Source organism: Budorcas taxicolor, chromosome 11 (genome assembly GCF_023091745.1).
Source record: "Budorcas taxicolor isolate Tak-1 chromosome 11, Takin1.1, whole genome shotgun sequence".
Classification (NCBI taxonomy): domain Eukaryota; kingdom Metazoa; phylum Chordata; class Mammalia; order Artiodactyla; family Bovidae; genus Budorcas; species Budorcas taxicolor.
In genome coordinates, this window is record NC_068920.1 from 55723682 (window position 1) to 55748848 (window position 25167).

The 25167-nt window shown below is 44.4% G+C and overlaps 1 protein-coding gene across 1 annotated transcript in view; it reads right to left on the bottom strand.

Annotated features, from left to right (window-relative positions):
- Positions 1–25167, bottom strand: part of DST (dystonin) — a 522678-nt gene that overhangs the window by 47513 nt on the left and 449998 nt on the right. The window contains exons 69-77 of the mRNA XM_052648315.1: positions 23988–24194; positions 11940–12059; positions 11663–11770; positions 9600–9818; positions 4855–5058; positions 3431–3662; positions 2360–2586; positions 772–894; positions 544–645 (exon numbers count right to left, since the gene is read on the bottom strand). Of these exons, the coding sequence (XP_052504275.1) occupies positions 544–645; positions 772–894; positions 2360–2586; positions 3431–3662; positions 4855–5058; positions 9600–9818; positions 11663–11770; positions 11940–12059; positions 23988–24194 (1542 nt within the window). The remainder of the gene's footprint in view (positions 1–543; positions 646–771; positions 895–2359; positions 2587–3430; positions 3663–4854; positions 5059–9599; positions 9819–11662; positions 11771–11939; positions 12060–23987; positions 24195–25167) is intronic.

Sequence of the window (25167 nt, forward strand, 5' to 3'; positions counted from 1 at the left end):
TGAATGAGAACCTGCGAGGGATGTGAAAAACAACCATTAAAAGGGATTATATACACAGAAAAGAAGAAAACACGTTTTACATGACTGATTATGACCTAATAAAATAGAAATCTATTTTAGTTCACCAGGAACACTGGCTTCAAATCAAATTTCTTTATGTCTGACTTGAGCTACATACACTTGGTGATATTTTTAGATAGTGTTTACCCCTTTCATCTTACTCCACTCAACTCCAGGACAGAACTCAGACTCAGCTCCACTTCACTGTCTGGTGTTGAGACATTTATGAAAAATACTGTGACTTTCACCTTGAAAAGTTAAAATATGGTTTTCAAAGTAAATGTCACTGAATGTGTGTAAAGGGGGTATCTATATATCTGTATGTACCTCCAGTGTCACAAATCTCTTTGAAAAGACACAGCATGAATTGAAGCAGGCGAGTTGACTGTATCACACCTGCAGCTACAAGGCAACACCAACGTGTGAATTTGTGAGCATCATTTAATCTGAACCCTCCCCTCCAGCAGACGCTGCAAGCCTTACCTGCAGTCCATCCTGGTACTGAACGGCAGTCTGCATCGCCTCCTCAAGTCTGTCTACCCGATCTTTCCAAGCTTTGTTGAGAGAATCCCATGCTGAATTTAGCTACAAGGTAAATATCAGAACTCTTTCAGTGTCATATAGTAAATTTTCAACTACTATCAAACATGCTTTAATTAGCAAAATACTTTTAAAAACCATCTGATAAGCTAGGAAACATGGGGGCTGTACCTCATCTATACTTTTTTTGACAATGGGCTTGTCAGGCTCCCCACACGCAGCAATGAGTTCAGAACCGAGGTTAATAACCATATCCAGCTCTTCCTGCAATCCATCTATCTCCTCCCTTATGACCTAGAATAAGAAACGGCAGCCTTCAGTATTTTAAGCCAAACCACAGTGAAACCAAAAAAATGCACACAGACATTGATGACAGTTGTCTCTAGGAGATGGGGTGAGAATCAATTTTTATTTTCTTCCACCTGTTTTCTAAGTCTCTGCACTAAACTTTTTCAACAAGAGAACAGAAAAACCGAGAACAAGTGTCCTCTGAAGGAACACATGTCAAGTGCTTATTATAAAGACAGTATTTAGGAAATAATTCCACGTAACACATACCAGAATAAGTTTTTAAAAAAATAGTATCAACAGTACTGAAAAGCATAAAAATATGTTTTGTCTTTTAAACCAGTGAGTTTGGCAATACACACTTAAAACGGACATAAGTATCATATAACCTTAAAGATGTCACACAAATTAATGTATTTGCTTAGTTAGCAGGTGTAGAATAATCTAACTCTGGATTTTCAGTTTTGCCCTAGGACATGTAAAGTACAAAAAGAAAACGACACCTATGACAGAAATGCCAATTCATGTTGATGTATGGCAAAACCATCACAATACCATAAAGTAACTATCCTCCAATTAAAATAAATTAATTAAAAAATAAAACAAATACTTGTTTTAAAAAAAAAGATAAGTAGTATTCTACCTTTGCTTTCACTTTCTTGGTTAACTACATTTATTCATTTAAGATGCATTTACTGACCATGGATGAACCAAGCCCCAAACCAGACATCGGAGATGCAGGGAGAAGGGGCTCCAAGTCCACCAGAAAAGACAGAGGTACCGCCGACTGCAGTCTTGTGAGTGATGCGCGTGCTATGGGAACAGACTGACTCAGCTGAGTATACAAGAGGGCGGAGGGTGACAATCCACCTGAGCCTTGGAGTCTGAGTGAGTCGCCAGAGGTGTGTCAGGAGAGGCACCCCAGGGCGAGCAAACAAAATGTGCAAAATGCAGACGCTAAAAGGAGCGTAGCTGCTTTGGAGAAGGAGCTGGGGAAAGGAGAGGAGAAAAAAGTGGCTTTGGAAACACAGGCCTGGGCTAGGCTGGGGTGGAAAGGGCCGATCCCACGTTCCAGGTAACCTGGATACTGGGTAATGGATGCAATCCTCCGAGGGCTCCGAACCAGCAGGACGGCAAGAGTGGGACTAGAGGACGATGGGCAGCAAGCTTAGAGGCTGGAAGGAGAGAGACTGCAGGCGGGGCTGCCGCTCGGATTCCTTTCGTAGACATAAAGGACATCACAAGGCCCAGCAGTGAGGCAGAAGCAGTGGGGATGGAGAGAAACTTTCTAAATACACATTCTCCAAGGGAAACCTGCAGGGGACTCTGTCCCCTACTCCACTCCTGTGCATTCCACTTTCAGAGTCAAGTAGCCGTCTTAACAGCATAATTCCAGATATTTACACTAAAGGAACCCAGCACTCATGCTGCTACGCCTTGTCCCCTTAACTTTAAGGGAGACTCGGCTCACCTCCGCCGCTTCCTGCTGCTGCTTCACCACAGAGGGGTCAATGCCGGGGTCCTCCAGGTCGCGGATGAAGTCCTGCGTGTCTTTAGTGGTGACCACCAGGGACAGGTGATCACACCAGAACTTCTCCGCCAGCTCCATCACATCCAGCAGCTTGGCCTCCCGCTCCTCCACCAGCACGTGGATGTTCTCCCAGATGAACACCATCTGGTCGAGCTTATCCTGAACAGCTACAAGCAGAACAGTATCGGGAAGACACACCTTTTTATCAACAAAAGCACAACTTTCTAGCTCACACAGGGATCACAATTCTGTCTGCCAAGGATCTAAACCTGGGCCAAGTGTGGGTTGAGCCCATCTAGTGGGTATCCCTGGGCCCAGTGGCCTTTACAGACAAATGCAATTCACGAGGGTGTCCTGTTCCTTAGGAACCAAGTCTTCCTGATACAGGACAACGCTCAGAGGCACCGGAGCCCAGGGGAGACCCGAGTTTACCGAGGCTGGCCTTACTTCCAAAAAAGGTTTAGTCTATTCTTTATGCTCTCCAAATCAAGAATAGAGATGTCCACGCAATCCCTGGAATGTAACGAAGTAGGACACGTATTTTGAGTTCCCTTCTAGCAACCCCTTATCATGAATTTCCATTGACCTCTGCACAAGCTCTTCCTTTCAACTGCAGGGCAGCCCTTTAAGGTGTCAGCTTAGGACCCTGGTGGCCATTTCTGTGGCCGTGGGATCGGGTACCCGTTACATTAGTTAATGCAGTCAGTAACGAGGACCAGCTATCCCTAGGTTTGGTCTTATTAGCACTATGCTCTAATCACCTGATTTAAAGGGCCTGGAGACCACACGGTTTTTGTACCATGATGCACGCTGTATTTACTGGACTGATTTCACAGACACAGGAAGACAGTAACCAGGGACTGGTGTGCACAGCCCTTCCACCCCAAACAGGCCCCATCTGTGATCCTTTTTTCCTAAACTCCAGTGCGTCGATATGCAACTGGGCTGTCAGGGGACACCCAGAATCATTCTAGGAGTAACATCCAGAGGTCCCGTTGCCGAAGGGCTCACCTCTGGCAGATACGTCCTTGTCCGTGCCCTGGGACCGCGCGATCATCTGCTCGCCCCGCTGCCTGAGGGTCTCGTACAGGGGCTGCAGCTTCTCCATGTCCACCGCCACATTCTTGTTCTCGCTGACCTGCTCCCTGATCTTCTCCACCTCCGCCGAGATGGACGGCGGCTGCCGCAGCCGCTCCACCACACGCTCCAGGCTCTGCAGGATCTGGTCGATCTTGTCATGGAACTGCGGGTCAAGCACAGGGGCTGCTTACAGGGCAAAGACACCACGGGTGGGGTTCAGGCGACCACACTCCTGCTTAAGGCCATGGCCAGGAACCAAACCTGGGCCCCTCTGTGAACACATCCAAAGAGGGCTCCATCCAGCTGGTGAGGGAAGCTATGCCTGGAATCATAGCTTATGTACACCTCTCTGAGTCACACCGCTATGGGCACAGGACTGCTGCTTGGAAATAAATTCATTTAGAAATGGCGTCTGTTAATATACAACCAGGCCACCTGACAGCAGCATCTGACGACTGCTGCATATTACCACAATCAAAATAACAATAATTTTGAAAATCAGTTCAATAATCTGGGTGTCTGTCTATCAACAGTGACAGACCATCATTCACTTTACTGATTATTTTGGCATCCTCAGAAAGTTACATTATTACTGTGAAATTCATGGGCAGGTTTGATGAGATGAAAGGGATTTCTGAAGTTACAAGTGTCCTGAACTAAAAAATGTTCAAAACAAAAGATGTGATGGAACCTTGCATTTAATTCATGGTCAAACCCATAATGAGATCCATGAAAGAATTTTAAATTTCCACTTGCAAAGATACCACAGACAATGAAGCAAAGTTATAAACATTTGTTCATTCATATTAACAGATTTCACACGATCCTCAACATTAAATGAACTGTCAGGCAGGATTACAGGAAATGGACCAGTGTATCTAAAAATAAACACCAAGCCTTCAAAATGGAAAATTTGCAGGTAACCGCAAATAGACGTCTTGAAAAAGATATTTTCAAAATAATTTTTTTCAACTTTTCTTTCTTCTTCTTCAGCCTATCACTCATAGTCATCTTATTGCTGTCTTGGGGGTGATTTATTAATAATGATAATCACACTTTCTTTTATCTCTTCCAATGGCAAACACGGAATTCCACTCTAGATGGACACTTATTTAGATGTCTGGACAACTGAATATTTCTTAAGTCACTGAAAATTATGCCTTACTTATATACAAGCAGGCAGAGAAATGTAAGGACTGGACGCAGGCAAGTATCACCTCTGAGACTAAAACATCAATACTCAAGAGTTAACGCGATGAAACAATTTCAGCTGGAGCTGAATTAGGAGACCCGGAGACCATCCTCGCAAGCGCTGCTGTGGGACAGCCCGTCGCACTCGGGGCGCAAAGCCTCACCTGAGTTGACTGAGAGATGGCTTCATCCAGGGCCACAGCTCGCTTTCTGACATCTTCTTTAATCTGACTGTAGAGGGTGTCCGCAGCCACGTACTTCTCTTGGATAGAAAAGCCTTCCCTCGGGCTCAGCTCCAATAACTGCGGCCCAGTTTTGTTCATCTTATCTATATGAGGCTTGTGTTCGGCTATCAACTCTCGCAGTTGCTACAACAAAGCAAACGGCATTTCAGTATCTCAGAGGCGCACCTCCACCATACAGCTGTCAACGTTCTCAGTGCATCCAGCTGGCACGGAACTCCAAACACACACCCTCCCATCACAAGGCTCTGAACGAGCAGCCCTCTGCCAGGAAGAGATGCCCCTGACACAAAGATTAAACAACAGTCTGGTCGCGTCAAGCCCCTCTCAGGACACATGCGAAACTTCTGGATGAGTGAAGCACCTACTCCTGATTCATTACGACTTTTCTACTAAGAGCGGTACGTTCTAACAAGAGTATTAGCCGAGGCTCCTATTACATAAAAGGATTATGAACTCACTATGTCCCAACCTACAGAGACCAAGCGGTAATTCTCAGTATTCCTTTCTGCACATTCGTGATACATATGAAAATTATTTAGAAGTTAGGATGGAAGGGAGAGGGAGGGAGAAGAAGGGAAAAGAAGCTCAGTAGAAGGTGGAGATGATGCTGAGAGAAAATATGACAGATAAGTGAGGCACTTTCATTATATTAATATAATATGGAATAGAATGGATATATGGCATATATATATCTATATTATGCGTAATACAGTGCACAAGGCATTGTCATTATATTGTATGTAAACCAACAAAGTGTCCATATATATTACATTATCTATCTGTGAGTCTATTCGATGTACATATGTGATCTGTATGATATTCACGTATATAAACAAATCTATTGGCACTTATTTTTAAATGTTCATGGCTGCAAGGGTAATCAACCCATCTATCAAAAACACAGCTGTATACTGAGTATTGACTGTAAGGTGCACTTAAGAGAAAACACGTGACATTTGAGTATTCTGCATAATATCATCTAATCAAGAAATATGATAGCGAATCTAATGAGGGGAGTGGAATCCAGGTGGAGCCCCATTCCTTCTGGGGAGGTGGCTCCACTGGGGATCGTGAGTCTCCCCAGAGTCCAGGGCCTCCTGTGACTGCCCACAGCCTTCTCCAGGTCCGGCCTCCTGTGGCACTGAGGTGCCCTGTTTCACCCTGTTATTCTTGAGTTTCCCCAACCAGCAGCTTCTCATCCTCCGCAGAAGGTGTGCCTGCACGCTGCTATCCAGCCCCTGGTAAAAGTTCCTCTGAGAGAAATTACACTCAGGAAAGACAGTCTAGAGGAAAACTAGAGATCTTTCTCTGCAAATATTTTAATTTCCTTCAGGAAATTACCATCCACCAGGACGGCCACACGGATAGACTTTTATTTTAAAAGTGGCCACTAAGGAGTGCATTTGAGTCAGTGCTAATGAGGTGGATGAACCCAGAGTCTATTATACACAGTGAAGTGAGTCAGAAAGAGAAAAACAATTATCGCCTATTAGCGCATATACATGGAATCTAGGAAGACGGTACTGATGAACCTATTTGCAGGGCAGCAGTGAAGAGGCAGACCTAGAGAACAGACTGTGGACACAGGGGGTTTGGGGGGAGGAGAGAGTGGGACGAATGGAGAGAGTAGCATGGAAACGCATACACTATCACATGTAAACAGACAGCCAGTGGGAATTTGCCCTTTGACTCAGGGAACTCAACTTGGGGCTCTGTGACAACCTCGAGGAATAGGACGGAGTGGGAGGTGAAAGGGAGGCTTCAGAGGGAGGGGACACGTGTATACCTATGGCTGATTCATGCTGATGTATGGCAGAAACCAATGCAATATTGTAAAGCACCTATCCTTCAATTAAAAATAAATAATTTTTTAAAAAGTGGCTACTAAAATCAGTCATGCAAATTCTTTACAAAGTGGTTGAGAAAACGGTTCAGTACATCATGAATAAACCCCAGTGCAATATCTCTATTTTTGAAGTTTTTCTGAAGGTGGTCTCAAAATTCTTTCGGAAAAGAGCAAAAGAAGAAGAAAAAAATCAGCTTTAAAAATATAAAAAGAAGGAAGGTCTAATCAGTCTAACACACTAGGCACAGTCCCTGGGCAGTCCAGGCAGTGATTTCCTCATTTTGTTCTACATTATTTGATAAATTCATCCTGTTTTACAGAACGGAGGTGATGATGGTAAGATCGGCTACTATACAATCTCATGCAGAAGAAACATGTCACCCAAGTTTTGGCTCCAACATCCCAGCGGGCATGTCTGAAAAAGCAGCTCATACTATGAGTATCAAGGGACTCTCAGTAAAGTGAGGAACCTCTGCTGAGAGCTCCTGAGTGGCCTGGACTCTTAAGTGGCTGTCACCTGTGCAGTGCACGTTGCTCAGTTATGTCCAACTCTGTGCAACTGACCCCATGGACTATACAGTCTATGGAATTCTCCAGGCCAGAATACTGGAGTGGGTAACCTTTCCCTTGTCCAGGGGATCTTCCCAACCCAGGGATCGAACTCAGGTCTCCCGCATTGCAGGCAGATTCTTTACCAGCTGAGCCCAAGGGAAGCCGAAGAACACTGGAATGGGTAGCCTATCCCTTCTCCAGCAGATCTTTCCAACCCAAGAATTGAACCGGGGTCTCCTGCATTGCAGGTGGATTCTTTACCAACTGAGCTATCAGGGAAGCCCCATCTGTGTAGCATCAAGACCAAACACCTTTGCTGGGAAGCTGTCAGATGAGCCTTCTTAAGACTACTCCACGACAGACAGGAAAACAGCCACAGAACAGCTGCTTGTGCGCGTGTGCCTGGAGAAAAGGCTCGGCAGGAGAGGCCCTCTGCTTTATACACAACAAAACGATTCTTGGCAACCATCCTCAGAGCCCACTCATGCAGGAGATACTTAATGTGACTTCAAGGTAACTACCACTTACTTATAACATGGCTCTCGGGGACATTTTTCATTCCTGGCTAGAATGAACGAAAAGACGTTCCCCAGGATGGCAAAGTGGACGCTATGAAGTTGCAGAACGATGCTGCAAATATTCTGAACAATTTAGTTTGAACAATTTGAAGATTTGGCTACAAAGTTTTGAAATCCTCTTTCTCCATACAAATCTTATATTTGTTTTGAGAACTGAAAGATTATGCCGAAAAGGAAAATTAACTCAATTTTCAAATTTTCCGTTCAGTAATGATTCTTTTCAACCTATTTGATGTTATGCTGAAAATCAGCTACTCAAACCTCACCTCAGAGTAGAAGAGACCCATGAAATATTTTTCTTGAAATATTTTATCTTAAAAATCATTAGGTGGCAAGGCATGAGGATTTCTGCCAAATATAACCTTTCTACTAAAATTAACTATACATAATTTGTAAGTCTTTCTCCCACTGAACAATTTAGATAGAATGCCATAAAGTTTCCATTTTGCACTAAAGTGTCCTCTAAAGCTCTTCTAAACAAATACTTAAAAGATCCTTTCCAATGCCAACACATTTAAAGAGTAAACAATGAGACTAATAAGCACGTTACTTCAAACGATGATGTAATAAACCGAGTTAAACTTTATACTCGTGCACACACTCAATGACTTGGAATAGTCGTAGTAGTTTTGGAGTACATCTTATACCGATCTGGGAGCGCAACTAAGGTTCACAAGATCATAAGTAATAAGAATTCTAGACTTTCTTCCAACAGTCTTGAATCTTCTCACTCAAACCCTTGCAAAATTTTAAGCTAATCAACATTTCTGTGACTGCAGAAACGAGGGCTTCATGATGCCTTTTTATATGTCTAAAATAGGATTTATTTGTAAATAGAAAAATACTCTCTCCTTTGCTCATGTAAACTTACAGGAGCAGAGAACGTCAAAAGATTTCTATGCACAAAAGGTTAAAAAAAAAGAGGGGGACAACTGGTCTTTAAACTTCAGCAGTTTTCCCCTTTTCATAGAATTTCACAACATTGACACGTTTGTTACAGCGTCTATTTTCTCCAAGCTCAACAGCCTTGTCTGTGTGAGGCTGCTTCCACATATTTCTTCTGCTTACATTCATTCAGATGCCTCCAACCACTATGAAATATAAAACTTAGTCCAATTAGGGTACACTGAAAGCAGTTTGACCTGATCAGCTCGCTGAAAGGACTCGAAAGCTTATTTCCCTGACGCTTTGCGAGAGGGTCTCACTGCGCACTCAGTGTGCACTGCATGTAGTGGTATGGCGTGGAGCCTGCACGCACAGCTGTGTCCAACTCTGTGTGACCTCATTCACGGACTGCAGCCCGCCACGCTCCTCAGTCCCTGGAATTTTCCAGGCAGGAATACTGGAGCAGGTTGCCATTTCTCACTTGCAGGGTCTTCCTGACCCAAGGACCACACCTGCGTCTCTTGTGTCTCCTGCCCTGGCAGGCGGATTCTTTGTCACTGAGCCACCACTCCTGTGCTGAGAGTTGTGACGGTGTCACGATGACGTACACAGGGTGTCTGCCCGTGTGAGTCTGCCTACCGCAGACCGGGTAGCTGTGTGGAGCTCAGAGGTGAGCAGACGGAGCACACCGGACCCAGCACAGCAGGCCCTTCCCCACCTCGGAAGGCGTCTGCATCAGGAGCCCCCTGGCAGCTGCAGTTCCTTCCCCGGGACCCCCGCGCCCGCCCCGGCCCTGGGCTCACCCGGTGCTCCTCCTGCTGCTGCCTCAGGGTCTCATACTCCAGGGCGGGGGCGGGCAGCTGAGTGATGGCCCTCTGCGTGTCCGTCAGCCACGGCCAGAGCTCCTCGTATGTCTCCCAGAACTGGTTCACCAGGGACTGTGCCCGCTCCAGCTGCAGGCACCTCTCTGAGTTTACCTGGCAGATGGTGTCATAGTTCTTCAGCACCGTGTCCAGTTTTTTCTAGAAGATCAGAAGATAAAATGTGTTTATCCAGTCAGGCAGACCAAGGACCACATACACATACTCCAGAGTGCTTGTTCAGCACTATTTACCTGGAACAGAGTAAGCACTCAATGAATAAATGCATGGTAAATGACTGATCAACAGCAGCTAGTTTAAGTGTCTATGTAGAGAAGCGCATCTTAAAGAAAGGCCTTCCTATGTTGTTGCATAAGGCAGGAAGTCCCTCCTTTACAAGGCTGAAAATGCTGTATGCAAATGCTGTGCTTTCACTACAATAAAAAAAATTTCATGTATAAAATTGCAAAAATGTGTTAAACGTCTTAAAAGTACACCAGCTGGAGATTAGGGTGAGAAACGAGTATATGTTCCTATACTCATGAATTTCTATGCAGTCATCAAAAATCAGGGGGCTTGATAACATGGGGGACGTCTCAAAAAATATTAGGTAACAAACCACCCCCAAAATAAATAAAAAGCCTCTAGTTGTTCTGACTAAGAGACTGAGCTTCCCAAACACAATTTCTTCCAGGTCTTCCATATGAGAGAAGGGTCTGGCAACACGGACGCCGAGTCGCTCAGTCACGCCTGACTCTCGTGACCCCATTGGCTGCATGTAGCCTGCCAGGCTTCGCTGTCCATGGGATGTTCCAGACAAGAATACTGGAGTAGGTTGCCGTTTCCTCCTCCCGGGGGTCTATCTGACCCAAGGATCAAATCCAAGTCTCCTGCACTGGCAGGTGGATTCTTTAACACTGAGCTCCCTGGCAAGTCCAACACGGACACTACATTCTGTTAAAATACAAGGACTGTCTTTCACAAATGAAATTCTAACAGGAACTCCTAGTCAGGAAAATTAATTACATAGATTGAGAAGCAAAGAAGAACATTATGCTGCATACTGATTTGATGGGGTGGTCATAGCGACCTTGATTATGGTATAAATTCACTATAATCCAATAGCAAAAGGCAAAGCACAACCATAACCTAATAAACCACAGAATAACACAGAGATTCTTTCATGATCATCTATATTTTTCACATAAGATTTTTTGCAAAAATAATAAAGATTATATTGAAAGCAAGTGCCACTGTGGAGTATTTAAATAAAAGAGAAAAAATATCAACACACACTGTGCATTATATTACTTGCCTATGATATACCTTAAAACTAATGCACCGTCTTTTCAATGGTATCTTAGGCATAGACATTTGTATAACATATATGTTTTTCTGCCATGGGCTATTTTCCTATGAGAAGCATTAATTTCTTTATGCTGCTCAGAGGTCTGACTATGAATTGAACTAAACATTTTTATTTGAGGCTGCTTTCCCACCAATGTAAAGATCGTTAAAACTACATAAACTGAATACTTCCTTAATGACTCCGCTCCTTTTTTTCTATATGGATTACTGTAACTTTATGCAGAATGGGTTTAAGCTAGAGAGAACTAAATATTTCAGGTTTTGTTTCGACTCCAGAGGACCCAATGTTCCTGAAGCCTATAAACAACAGTTGACGTATAGAATAACAATTTACTCTGATAATAGCAATGATAATACAGCAAACATTAATTGGATGCTTAATGGGTCCCAGTTACTCAAGGATTCAAACCTTAATAGCTTTTCTGTCTATTAAAAGAGATTATCCCCAGGGTGATTCCCTAAAGGAGTATTCTTTTCACTGTTATTCTGTAAGATTGAAAAATGTTTTATTTAAAACTAATGATTTAGCTGTTTAAACAGCAGCTGTGGACAAAGGAAAAGGGCTTTCCTCAGAGTGACAGCCCCCCACAGCCTGTCTGCTCACGGGCCTCACACCAGTCACACGGGCGAGACTGTACCTTCACAGGCTGCTTCTCCTCTTCGCTGCACGTGCTCATGATTTTATGTCCAGATTTAACAAGCTCATCAATAATGTCCTTGTGTCGCAAAATCTCCATGGTGAATGTCTGTATTTACCAAAATAAAGATTTTTTTTTTTAAAGAGAGCATATGATTAAAACAAAAGCAATAAGGCAAAGCGGTTAAAATGACTAAGTTACACTCCGTCATGCAAGTGCCTCCCCTTGGAGCACGCTGACCAACCATGCAGATGTGACTGGAGATGTGTGTCTTCACCTTTTGAACCTGCAGCTGAGCGGAGGTCTGGTCTTGCTCAAGCCTGATGTCACCCAGAGACGTCAATTTCTTCTCTGTTTCATTAATCCAGGCTAACTCGGCATCGGCCGCTTGGTCAAACTAAACAAAAGATAAATAATCAGGTCAGCAAGTTCCTGTAACTGGTGCCAGAGAACTATCTACCTACATGTCTTTCAAATATCCTTATCACATAAATGCAAAATCTGGGCCTGTCTCTTCACGGCAACCGGAAATGATCCATGAGAATGACTTATGTTATAAAGAGAAAGGAGAACTTTCCACAGAGAAATTAAACACAACCTCTTAAAATGTGCTGAATCCATAACATGGTAATGATTTGAGGACAGCTCACACTGCTGCCTTCTCCCTGGTGGTGATATAAGGATTTTCTTTACAATACTATACAAATTAAGCAGCCATAAGAGCGGTTAGACACCATCTTTACATCACTTCATCCTTCATTGTATCACTTTAATATGATACGCAGGTAACATTCTGCTATCAAAGTCTGCAATTCCTAGCAAAAAGAATGATATAGTCCCATTTATTTACTGCTTGTGGAAAGTATATACATTTCCATGTAATACTTTCCATGCATGAGAGTATACCCCAAATATCTCATGCATCGTATTTTGCCTCTCATTTAATATCAGCAGAATACATTTTCCAAAGCCTTCTTAAATATTTTAAGAGATTTTTCTTTTCCTGATCACAAGAATAATTTATGGTCTAAATCTGCAAAGTACAGAAAAAATACATAGAAGAAAATCAAAAGCTGAAGTCAATACTATCGTTATTTCAGTGAATTTTCTTTCAGCAGTTAAAAATTAGAAAGTGCTGGGATAATACCATATAAGCAATCTCATTCTTTTTCATTTATGGTGAACCTTTCCCATGTTAAAAGTGTGATTTTTAAAATACCATCATTGTATCCCAGCATCCTTGGATATTTTCACTTGGGTTCTCTGCATTTGTCTGATGTTACACAAACAACACTGTAATGGATATCTTTGTAAATCAATGTAAATAAATTTCCGTTGGCACCTCTAGGTAGTCCCTTAGAGCTGATTCCTAGAAGGTGACTTCTAAATCAAAGAGTGTGAACACTTTCTATATCTTGTACCAAATACACCCCATGCCTTCCAGTTATCATGAACAAATACAGCAGGCAAGCAATACCAGTCAGCACAGTGCAGACTATAAATGGTAATTAACAACACCTCAGCAGAAAGAGTGAAAGGGACGGATGTTGTGATTTTCAAGTCCAGTACTGCCAGAACCTCCAATTTTTCAAGTGTCAGTGGCTCAGCCGTGTCCGACTCTTTATAACCCCGTGGATTGCAGCCAGGTTCCCCTGTCCATGGAATTCTCCAGGCCAGAGTACTGGAGTGGATTGCCATTTCCTTCCCCAGGGGATCTTCCCAGGGATCGAACCCAGGTCTCCTGCATTGCAGGCAGATTCTTTACCATCTGAGCCACCAGGGAAGCCCCTAATTTTTCAAGAGCACCTGGAAACCCAGTTTGGGGTCAGGGGATAATAAGTGGAGGGGGGTATGGGTGGAGGTAAGAAACTAAACTGGAAGATAACCCATGCTGTTAAGACACAAGGCAACACTCTGCAGATTCACAGGAGGGTGGAGAAGACATACTTTTCACCCAACCTCAATCTCAGAGCCCGGGCATCATACAGAGCACACGCGAGGAGGATCTGGGAGAGAGGGAAGCAGAACTGCTTTGAGTCTCGGACCCCAGGAACACCACAGAGGCCAGTGCCCTGGGTTTTCTTTTGCTCCCATACCCTGGACGGGATACTGGAGAAACTGCCCCTCAGAAGGACCCAGAAGCCAGACAAGGCCCCCAGGAAAGCCTCTCTCTAGTCAAAGGTGCAGGAAAGGGGAAGCCTTGCAAGACAGAAAGCGTCTAGACAATAAGCGTTCTGCTCCAACCAAACACCAGAGAACAAAGCCCTGGGCTCCCTACCCTCCTGCCAACAAGGGCTGAACAGGGAGCCCAGAGGTCCACCCCTTGGGCTGGGCCCGGCACCCCTGCCAGGATGACGTCAGCCCAGCAGGGGCAGGTCCTTTCAATTCCCCGGGCAAGCACAGGCCTCTGCCCCTGGGTCAGTGGGAAGCACTGGGCAGTCCCGTGGGGAGCCTGGACTTGCAGACCCGGAGGCTTGGGTGGGCTCTCCTCCTCTCCTCGGGGAGTAGTGTCAGGGGAGGCCTGTCACAGTCAGGATCTGCACAGCACTCAGTGGGGAGGTGGCCCCTTGCCCACAGTGCCAGGGAGCTCCCAGCCCCACCAAGCAATGAGAGGCACCCCCAGCTTAGGGGGCGCCTAAGCTTAGCAAGTTCCCTGGGATCCATGGACTTCTCCTTCCTCCGGGCGGCATCCCCGCCATCTCAGCCAGAGAGGTACTGAGAATCGCCCCCCAAAGGAGAAGGACGATCTGAGGCCCAAGACACAGGGCACCAAGAACCGCGAGGAACCAAGATGGAACTGATGATCATGAGCAGAGGCTGGTCCCCAGATGACCTCAGAAGTATCTGACAGAGCTTAGAGCAGCTGTGATAAAGACACACGGGGAGCAGTCTCATAGGCAGTGGAAGCGAGGGAAAAATCAGAAGGCCTCGGCGACAAAAGGTAAAATCCGTAAAAGACACAGAATACACCTAGAAGAACCAAGTGGAGATTTTTAGAACTTAAAAATATAACAACTACAATAAAAGCTCAGAGGATGAGATCAAGGAACAGGACAGAGAAAAGAGTCGCTGAAACGGAAGACAGGATGGCAGCAATTACCCAGCCCAAATGACAGAGAACAGAGAGAAGGAAACTAACAGAGCCCAGGGCCTGAGGAAGGAACTGTAAAGAAAAGACCTAAAACTCAGGCCACTGTGGAGAGGAGAGGTGGGAAACCTCGTGGCCGAAAGGTACTCAAACATTCTTAAAGCAGTAAAGTTATAGAAGTGGAGGCCAGACTTTGGCTAGGATTGAGGAGGAGGCAGAGATAGGAGGGGCAAATGCAGCTGTTAACGGGGCGGTGTGAGGGTCTCTGCAATGGACGTGCCCTGTGTCCTGATGGAAACGTTCTGTGTCAGCTTCCTGCTTGCGACACCGGAGCATAATTTTGCAAGATGGTCTCCCATTGGGAAAACTGAAGAAACATTACGAGGGGGACTCTACATTAATTACATCTTACAACTGCACGTGAAGCTACAATGATCTTAAAACAAGTTAATTAACAAAACAAAAAACCTCTCTGTGGGTAACCTCTCATTAAGTTCTATGTGCATTTTCTCTTTTCAATCTATGCTGCCAAGTTGTCCTGGATGTACTGATTCCTGTTCCCACAACCAGAGTCTGGCCTTCCACTCATCAACCTGGGGCATGTAATTACCTGCCAGTATAGCCTGGTGCAAATAAGATAGTACCGAATGAGTCACTGTGATGGCTCCAATCTCACAAAGAAAAAGTCACCATTAGATAGATAAAAAAGCCTTAATAATATTATTACTGAATTGTTCTTTATCAAGATGTTTTTCTACCACTTGTTTTCACCTTTGCCAGGTCATGAATGAGTAAATAAGTACTGAAGCTATTTGAAAGTTAATTTCTCTTAGTCAACAAGTTTAGATAGAAAAAAAAAAAAAGATAATCATTAAAATATGGGACCAAACCAGAAAATGCACTCGCTCATTGGAAGAAAAGCTATGACAAACCTAGACAGCGTATTAAAAATCTGAGACGTTACTTTCCTGACAAACGTCCATAGAGTCAAAGCTATGGTTTTTCCAGTGGTCATGTACAGATGTGACACCTGGACCATAAAGAAGGCTGTGCGCTGAAGAACTGATGCTTTATAATTGTGGTGCTGGAGAAGACTCTTCAGAGTCATTGGTCTACAAGGAGATCAAACCAGTCAATCCTAAAGGAAATCGGTCCTGAATATTCATTGGAAGGACTGATGCTGAAGCTCCACTACCTTGGCCATTTGATGTGAAAAGCAGACTCATTGGCAAAGACCCTGATGCTGGGAAAGACTGAAGGCAGGAGGAGAAGGGGAGGATAAAGGATGAGATGGTTGGATGGCATCACCGACTCAATGGACATGAGTTTGAGCAAGCTCCAGGAGGTGGAAGGACAGAGAAGTCTGGCGTGCTACAGTCCACGCGGTCGCAGAGTCAGACATGACTTAGTGACCCAACAACAGCAATATTTTTTGACATTTACCTTTAAATATTGACAGCCAAAGGATATGAAAGGGAAGATATGGTTTAATAGACCTTTACTTAACAATTTCTAGAAATGCTACCTGAACAAAATCTGAATCTAAACCAACATCTAACCAAAAAGGATGCAAAGTCAGGCTGCTCTGAGGCTCCTCTGGCATACGGGTGGCAGTCACCCGTCATGTGGGAGGCTGAGACACACGGCCCTCGGGGTCCTGCCAAGTGCCACACGCCCGACAGGATCACGGACAGGCCAAGTTGTTCCAGACAGAAATACACAGAACTTGAGTGCTCAGAGTAGGTGAGCTCCCCTACAAGGGCAATTACAGTAAGTCTTCCCCACAGCAACCTTCAAGGTGCGAACTTTCAAAGGTGCAAATGTGCATCTGGTTCCAACAAGGAAGCAGAACCTGCTCCATCAACATGAGACATGAGAGAAACTGCAGCTTGCCCTCCGTCTCCTGTGGGGACGATCCTTCAGCTCCACCATCTCCCACCTCCTCTCCCTCCTCTAGGGAGTAACTCTTGTTGCCTCTTCACTTGAGGCCAGCCCCTGTATGCCAGCTACTGTACTGTGCTACTATACCTTGCTGGAGAAGGAAAACGGCAACCCAGTCCAGTATTCTTGCCTGGAGAATCCCATGCGCAGAGGAGCCTGGCAGGCTACAGTCCATGGGGTCGCAAGAGTAGGACACGACTTACTGACTAAACCACCACCACGACCACACTTATCAAAGCACTGTACTGTAAGATCAAAAACGTTTTCTTATTTTTTGTGTGTTTGTTTTTTAGGTATTGTTTGTGTGAAAAGTATTATAAACCTATTACACTACAGTACTACACTGCCAATTGGGTATGTAGGCTAACTTTGCTGGATTTATGAACAAATTGGGACTGAAGAAAGAGCTCTCGGAATGTAACTCGTTTGTATGTGGGTTGTCCGTATGCAGGGGACTTACTATACTTCTAAAATGACTCTGCACATTTATACACTCAAGCAGAAGCCTTTCTCCTTTCTTAGTTTCCCGTAACATCATGCATTGTTTTTTGAAGCCGCCTTGTGATCTGCACGTAGTGGTATTGGTTAAGTGTTCTGCTCACTAATTCATCACTGTTGCTGCTATGGGGACAAGCCAGAACAATGTGGACTCCAGAAGGAATCTTGATAAGGCATCTGAAAAATTCTATCTGAATTCATCTGGTTCAGTAATTGTTACGACATGACTTAGTTTCAACTGGAACTACTCATTAGCAATTGTAGATCAATGTGAAGAGGAAAAAAAAGTTTCATCAACTAACTCAGCAGCTTCAGATGTGGAAAAAGAAATCATCACGAGACAAGTGGAAGAGTCCGGATCATTGGCTTTGAAACTGCACGTGATGAAACTTCTGGGCACAGCTCTACTGTGTGGTGCACTTGGCACGTAACTGAGAAGAAACAGTTCAGGCCTTTCCACCTGAGTGCCAATGCTGCAAAATAAACAAAATTTAGTTTTTTCTTCTACTAGTCCTTGAAAAAATAAAGTGATGCCCCAACTGCTTGCGTTCAGGCTATTTTTGGTATTTATATGACAGTCCTAATAAAGAAAGTCAGACTGTTAGTGTTAATATTAGTTTAACACTAAGTCTCCCTTTCCTAAGGAAAAAAAAAAAAAGCAACCAATGAAAAACAGTATGATGATACCCAAGTTGCCAAAATGGAAAGCTGAAACTCAAACACTGTTTCTTTAACCAAGGCAAATATTTGCTCTGCTAAAAGAAAACAAGACTTCAAGCAGAAATTTCCCTTCTGTCTTTTGAATTTTTTTTATTAAGTTAGAAAATATTTATTATCCAACAACAAAAGGGATAGCCGCAGGGTCTACATGAGGCAATTTACAGTCAAGCAAGGCATTTTATTTAGATCTGGGACTCTTTCAAATAGCTACTTAATGTGAGAATTCCTTAACAGACCATAAATGTGGCTTATTTAGTTGCTGAGTAACATAAACAGAAAGCTCCCTACACCAAATTTTAATAAATTTGCTTACTGCCCATGTAAATAGCAAAAAAAAAAAAAAAAAAAGACTTCAAATGAATTGTAGAGAATGTTAGCGTCCTTAACTGCATTCTGGGAAAAGGTCTAATAAGCATCATCTGTGGAGTCCAACCATCAACCCCAACTACACTAATTCCTTGTTGAACTAGTATTTTAGAAACTTCCTACAAGTTGGTAAAAGACATTTTAATTGGTTAATCTCTAAATGTTCCTGAAAAACACTCTGTAAAACAGTAACGACCAACATTCTACTGAACACACTGTTCTACGTGCTTGAACATTCAAGACTCCCTCCTTTTATCCTGACAGCAACTAAATCCAGTGGGTACCACCACTAATCTCATTTGCAGCTGAGAAAGCCAAGGCAGAGAGAGACTGACTGACTCACCAGAGGTTACCCGGCTTATAAATGCGGGTCTGAGATTCGCACCACTGTGGTCTGACCCGAGCCCACATCGCAGTCGCCCTGGTACGCCCCTGTGCCTGTGGACGGTCTCGGCTTAAGAACTCACATTATTCATGGGATTTCACCAAAACCGGCTCAAATACCACAACAGTCATTAAGCGGTGAGATTTTACTTACTATTTAAGTGTCTCTCCCATCTCTGACAAATTGTTTTTGGATGTCTCCAGAAAGTTTCACTTGAGCGGAAGCAGAGGTTTAAGAGACTTAAGTGGTGAGCAGGTCTTAACCTTCAGGACACCTGCTTACTCCGAGAGGGTCTTAGCGCTCTCTTTCCATTAGCATTTCCTTCCATTCTCCTTCCCATTATTCATAACCCAGCCCATATTTTCCTACCCCAACACCTGGAAGGTCTAAACAAATCTCACTTCCGTGGGGGAGGCTAGTTCTAGTTCTTTAAAAGAAATTAACAGGTGTTTTCTCCCAGGCAGATCCCTAATGACCCAGTGAGCTGTTTATTTTAATTGTACCCATACGCCTTTATACTGGGGGGCTTATGACGGCCCAATAGAACAAGCCAGGCAATCAGAACTGCCAGAGAGTGCCTGGGATACCCAGACCCTGTGAGATACACACCTTAGCACCTTCTGATAACTGTACATTTATAAGCGGCTAGTGAAGTGAACACAAACATTCCAGGGTTTAAATAATCACAGTAACCTCAACTCAGGCAGTAAAGTCTACATCTTCGAAGCAAAATGCATTTCCCCATTTCCAAGTGGCTCATTTAATTCAATGAGCAGAATGAGAAAGAAAGCAACAAAGACACGTTGCGTTGTGTGGGTTTAACATGCTGAAATACCTACAGTTTCTAACTGTAGGCCTTGGTGAGAAGGAGGTAGCTGTTTTGCTTTTATATAAAGATTATTCTTACTACTTAACAAGCTGACTTATTCTACTCAGATTTTTCCTAAAACTTAGGAATGGGCCCGACTAAAAAATCCTCTTCAGAATATTGATGCTTGCAAATTTGCTGAGTCAGATTCAGGGGCTTATTAACCGGTCACAACAAACGGACACCATGCTCACTGCATTCACCCGTAATTGAGGCTGTTCTATTACTTCCAAAATAATAATAAACGTCACTCAAATTTATGTAAGGCTCTTGGCACTATGTTCTCAAAACTCAATGACAGATCTTTTCAGAACTGCTATGTAATATAACAGCATTAACATGAAAAACCTAGCCATATAACGTCAGGAGTATTTTGAGTGTACTGGGTGGATTCGAAGTACATGCTGATGAGAAGGCATCGGGACACTCTTCCCACTTCTCTTTAGACCTCAGCCCTTTGCCACGTTTCCCTGGCGTCTTCCACGTAGATGAATATAACCTGAGATGGTGACCTGACCATTCACAACTTCCCTAAAGCTGCGGAATTTCAAAGTGTAGCTTATAACGGTATCAAGGAGGCAGGTCTGCATATAAACCATTTTAATGTCAAAAGACTAAAACATCTTAATGAGAAATCTGCTTGGAAAACAGCCCCTTCATTTATTTTCAGTCTAGCTGAACTTAGGTTATTTGGGGACACAGCATTAAATTTATAAATGTAAAATTTACCAAGTCATTTTCAAGGCCCATACCCTCACACAGTCGCTCATGGGTGGGATATGTTGGGGGAGGGACCCAGGAGGGAGTAGCTGTTAATAAAACAAGTTGCATGTGACTAAAGGTGTACAGAGAAAGATGGATGCGGCCAGATCATGTCCATGGTTCAGATGGAGAAAAAACAGTGGGAGATGCCTGTTTATACAACATAAAATAGCATTTACAAAACTTGCGGCTCCTGTCCAAGTGGGATTCTTTACTTTTTGCACCATTCCTTTTGTATTTCATGGATGTATTATGACTGGATAAACAGAAAACAAGCATTTTAGTATCAAACTGTATTCTGATCCTAATTCCAAACATTTACAATTGGGCAAGGTTATAAAATAATTTCAATGACATATTAGGGCTTTTCTAAACTTGGAAATAATGAGTTCAGAAGCTATTCTTTTGAATGCAAAAGTAAATCTGTCAGACCAGAAAGGCAGGCATGGATGTGTTCTTAAACTTGCCTGGAGTGAGAGCTTTCTTGATCCTTTCAGCATGGATGCCCACGGCTCAGGGCCCTTTCTGGAAATACCCTCATATTTCTACTTTGTAGCAATAATAGTGCCTTCCTTCAGATTACGGAGGGAGGTTAGGAAAAAATGGATCACCGTTTAAGACTTTTCCTTTCTACCTGATCTGTAAAGAGGCACCAGAGTGGAGTAGGATGAGATCTGGACTAAGTCCTGATCACAACTCCACTACGCACCAGAGGCAGTCACCTCACCACACACCAGCTCTCAGCAGTGCATCTCAGCCTTACTGGAAAGGTATTTCTCTTCTAATTTCTCTCTTTTTAATTGGCTTAAGTGAATTTTTAAGTCTGAGCGCCAAAGAATTGATACTTTCGAATTATGGTGTTGGAGAAGACTCTTGAGAGCCCCTTGGACTGCAAGGATATCAAACCAGTCAACCCTTAAGAAAATCAACCCGGAATATTCACTGGAAGGACTGATGCTGAAGCTGAAGCTCCAATACTTTGGCCACATGATGTGAAGAGCTGACTCACTGGAAAAAGACCATGATAGCTGGGAGAAATTGAAAACAAAAGGAGAAGGGGCAGAAGAGGATGAGATGGTTGCATGGCATCACTGACTCAATAGACAGGAATCTGAGAAAACGCACAGATAGTGAAGGACAGGGGAGCATGGCATGCTGCAGTCCATGGGGTCAAAGAGGGTTGGACACGACTTAGCAACTGAACAAGAACAAAAAAGTACATTTTATTGGTTTTCTTGACTTCCCTGGTGGCTCAGACGGTAAAGCGTCTGTCTACAATGTGGGAGACCCGGGTTCGATCCCTGGGCCGGGAAGATCCTCTGGAGAAGGAAATGGCAATCCACTCCATCTATTGCCTGGAAAATCCCATGGACAGAGGAGCCTGGTAGGCTACAGTCCATGGGGCGCAAAGAGCTGGACATGACTGAGCGACTTCACTTATTGGTTTTCTTTACTACTGGAGGTATTTCACTGGACAGATTTGCAGGCATTTCAAAGAAATGCACATATACATACAGAATAAATACACAGGAACAACCAGGAGATATTAACAGACCAATGGCACTGATATTAGCTACAATCTAGCAGCAGTGAGCTACTTTATCCAAACAACCTCCCTCTCTCTCACAAGCAAGGCTTGAAGGATTCAGACCACAGTGTTTGCACGATCTTGCTTCCGTGTTCTCGCACCCTTTCACAAAGTCTTGAAACTTTCAATAAGGAATGACTTTATCTGGTAAAAAAACCCATTAATTGTTATTTTCCTACAGGATATATGTTTTGGATCTAGAAAACACAGATCAACTTGCGGAAAGTATTTGCAAAACCCTTGAACAGAACTGGACTCCAGTTTAATGACCATGGCACTCAGCAGAGCTCACAAGCCAGCAAGGCGCTCAGCCTGTCACCTGTGCTTTAGAGCAGCTCTTTGCCCCTTTCCTGTTTCCCATTTATATTTCCCTCTATCCTTAAAAGAACCGAATGAGATCACTAAGCAATTCAAACCGACTCCTGGCTTACGCCCTCCTGAACGCACATCATGCCTTGCCTAACCTACTGGTTCTTTTCCTGGATTAGAAGGAGTAAGAATGATGAAGCAAGCAGTTAAAAATGACTAGCCCTCTATCCCGCTAGCCCCCTAAGCAATCCTGCCAGAGATCACAGCAAGATAACGTCTGAAGAGAGAGCCAGCCACCTGCACTCAATGCAGACAGAGGCAGAAGCACCCTCCTGCCTCCATGATTCAGAGATTCGCACCCCAATTTTTTCCTTTAAAAATCATCCTGGCTGAGCAGAATCTGTGGAATTGGTCTCTGGACACGAGTCTCCCTTTCCCCCAGACAGCCCACTCTTATAGTTAAAGCACCTTTCCTCTCTCCTGACATTTGCCTCTTGAATTACTGGGGTTATGAGAGGCAAGCAGCCAAACCTTAGTTTGGTTACACCCTCATTACCATCGTCCTTCACTGAACAAGCCAACCACGATCCGCTTCTCAAGAGAGCCCTATTCCCCAGAGGAGAGAATATTTGTCTTGCTATTTAGAGAAGTCTTCAGTGCCAACTCGGAAAGGTCAGAAGAAATTTTGGTGAAAAAAATAATCCAACTCTTTTCAAATAGTTGAATAACCTCACAAGTAAACATGCTTATTTCCCTATGAAAATGAGGCATACAAATTCCTCCCAAGTTTGAAAACAGAGCCATGCAAATGCATTCCTCAAGCACGAAGGTCTCCCCTGCAAAATATATCTCAGGCAGGCCTTTTGCTAATACCGTATTCGGGCGGCCCTGGTGATTCCAGAGCACAGCACTCAAATGAGGGGTGAGGGGCCACGCTTTAGAACTAGACAAACTGCACTTTTACAGCAACCTGACAGAACGGATTCTGGATGCTCCAGCACAGTCTGCTTGGTTAGTGTGTCTTGCTTTTGGCCTGGATGAGTAAGGCTGAGTCACCCACCTTCCTGAGCCCCACTCTGCAGTACACTTCAAAACCGCACTAACCCCACCAGAGAAAGCCTGCAACAAAAGGCTGATGACTTAATGTAAATATCCAGAGATCTCAATACAAGTTAATCCAAACATGTCTCACAAGCTTCTGGATCCAAGACCCCCCTGGTTGCCCAGAGTCTTCTGACCCAGCTGTGGCTAAGGGGTGGGGCCTATGAAACTCTCTGGAACCCAGAGGCTCTGTGTGAGTTGCAGACAGGTCAGAAATGATCATTTTTTCCCCTTTCAGTCATCTCCAGAAAAAAAAAAAAACAAAACAAAACACGACATCACCAACACAGCAGTTTCCTTTTTAGAAAGAACTCAGCCTTTTTTTGCCATGTATGTCAAGGAACGTTAATAGTGACTTACATGATAACTCAAAAAAAAAATAATAATAATTACACGCACACAGATTTGACCTAGCCAGGGCCTGAAATCAGCATGAGCAGCCTGCACACGTGGAGACAAAAGGCCTTCTGTGTGGGGAGCAGGGGAGCGGGGCTGCTCCTTCCCCTGGCCGACAGGGGGATGAGGCCGGAAACCAGAGGGCAGACGGCTCCCAGCGATGCAGAGCTGGGCCCCACCCAGCGCACACACACCTGCCCAAGCCCGCTGACCCTCTCAGACCCTCCTATGGCTCTGGAAGAGTGAGTGGTGGGTGGGAAGGCCACTGGGAGGAGAGGCTCCGGGAGGCACATGCCCGCCTACCTGCTGGGCCCGGAGGAGCGCCGCGTCGATGGCCTCCACCCGCTGCGCCACGGCGTCGCTCACCAGGCGGAAGCGGTCGTTGTCCTCGGCCACCGTCCGCTCCAGGCCTTCCCTCGCCCTCCAGGGCACCAGCTCCAGCAGGGCGGCACTCACCTCGTTCAGCGAGCCCAGCAGGGCTTTGTAGCTCTTGGCTTCCTTCTTCAGCTCCTGGGGACGCAAGCCGAGAGACATGGGCCTGGGGGACATGCCACGGCTGAGCGAGCTTCCCCTTCTACTGCCCTCAGGGCCAGAGCCCTTCAAGGGCAACAGGCTGCGTGGGACCCCTTGACTGCAGTTATGTTCTATACACCACAGGTATTTCACACAGGGGAAACTGTTCCCTAAGAAGCTCAAAAGGACAACCCCTTTGTCAACACGGCACGATTTGAGCTTTGAAACGTAATATCAGTGTTTAAAAATTGGGAACCCAAACCCAGCAAGTTAATATGGATTATTCTTTGCTGGCTGGCAACCTCAAAGCAATCGGGAACCAGAACAGATAACTGACGAGAGCCTCCTGTGCAGCTCAGGGAGCTCCATCAGTGCTCTGTGGTGACCCAAAAGGGAAGGAAATCCAAAAACCGGCAGATACGTGCCTGCGCACGGCTGCCTCACTGTGTTACACAATAGAAATGAAGACAACACTGCACAGCAACCATACTCTCATAAAAATTAATATAAGAAAGTAATCAGGTACCAGAAAACCAAAGAGGAAGGTCTGGACCAGAATTGAGTGACCCTCTAAAGGAGGACACACTGGCTTTAAATCATCCCTGTTGAATCATCACAGGCTCAGTCAACCTAGCCTCCCTAACTCCCTGAACCCACGTGTGGTCATACTTCAGAGATGATGAAAATGGAAGCTGGCCACTCTGAGAAGAAAGACACTCAGTGTGGGAGAATACCAATTTTTGCAACATGATTAGGAAAGTCACCTCATGCCATGCATTAACCTTATAAACGTGTGACTATTCTGACCAAAGTATGTGTGTCTCTGAAACACTGATCATTGCCCCTTTTTCTTCCTGTTTTTATGCATAATAAAGTATAGTCCCACCACAAGGTTCGAAGGACAAATGACAAGATGCTTTTTTTTTTGTCTGGGCTCCTGAAAGTTCACACAGCTGGTCCGTGGCCAGTT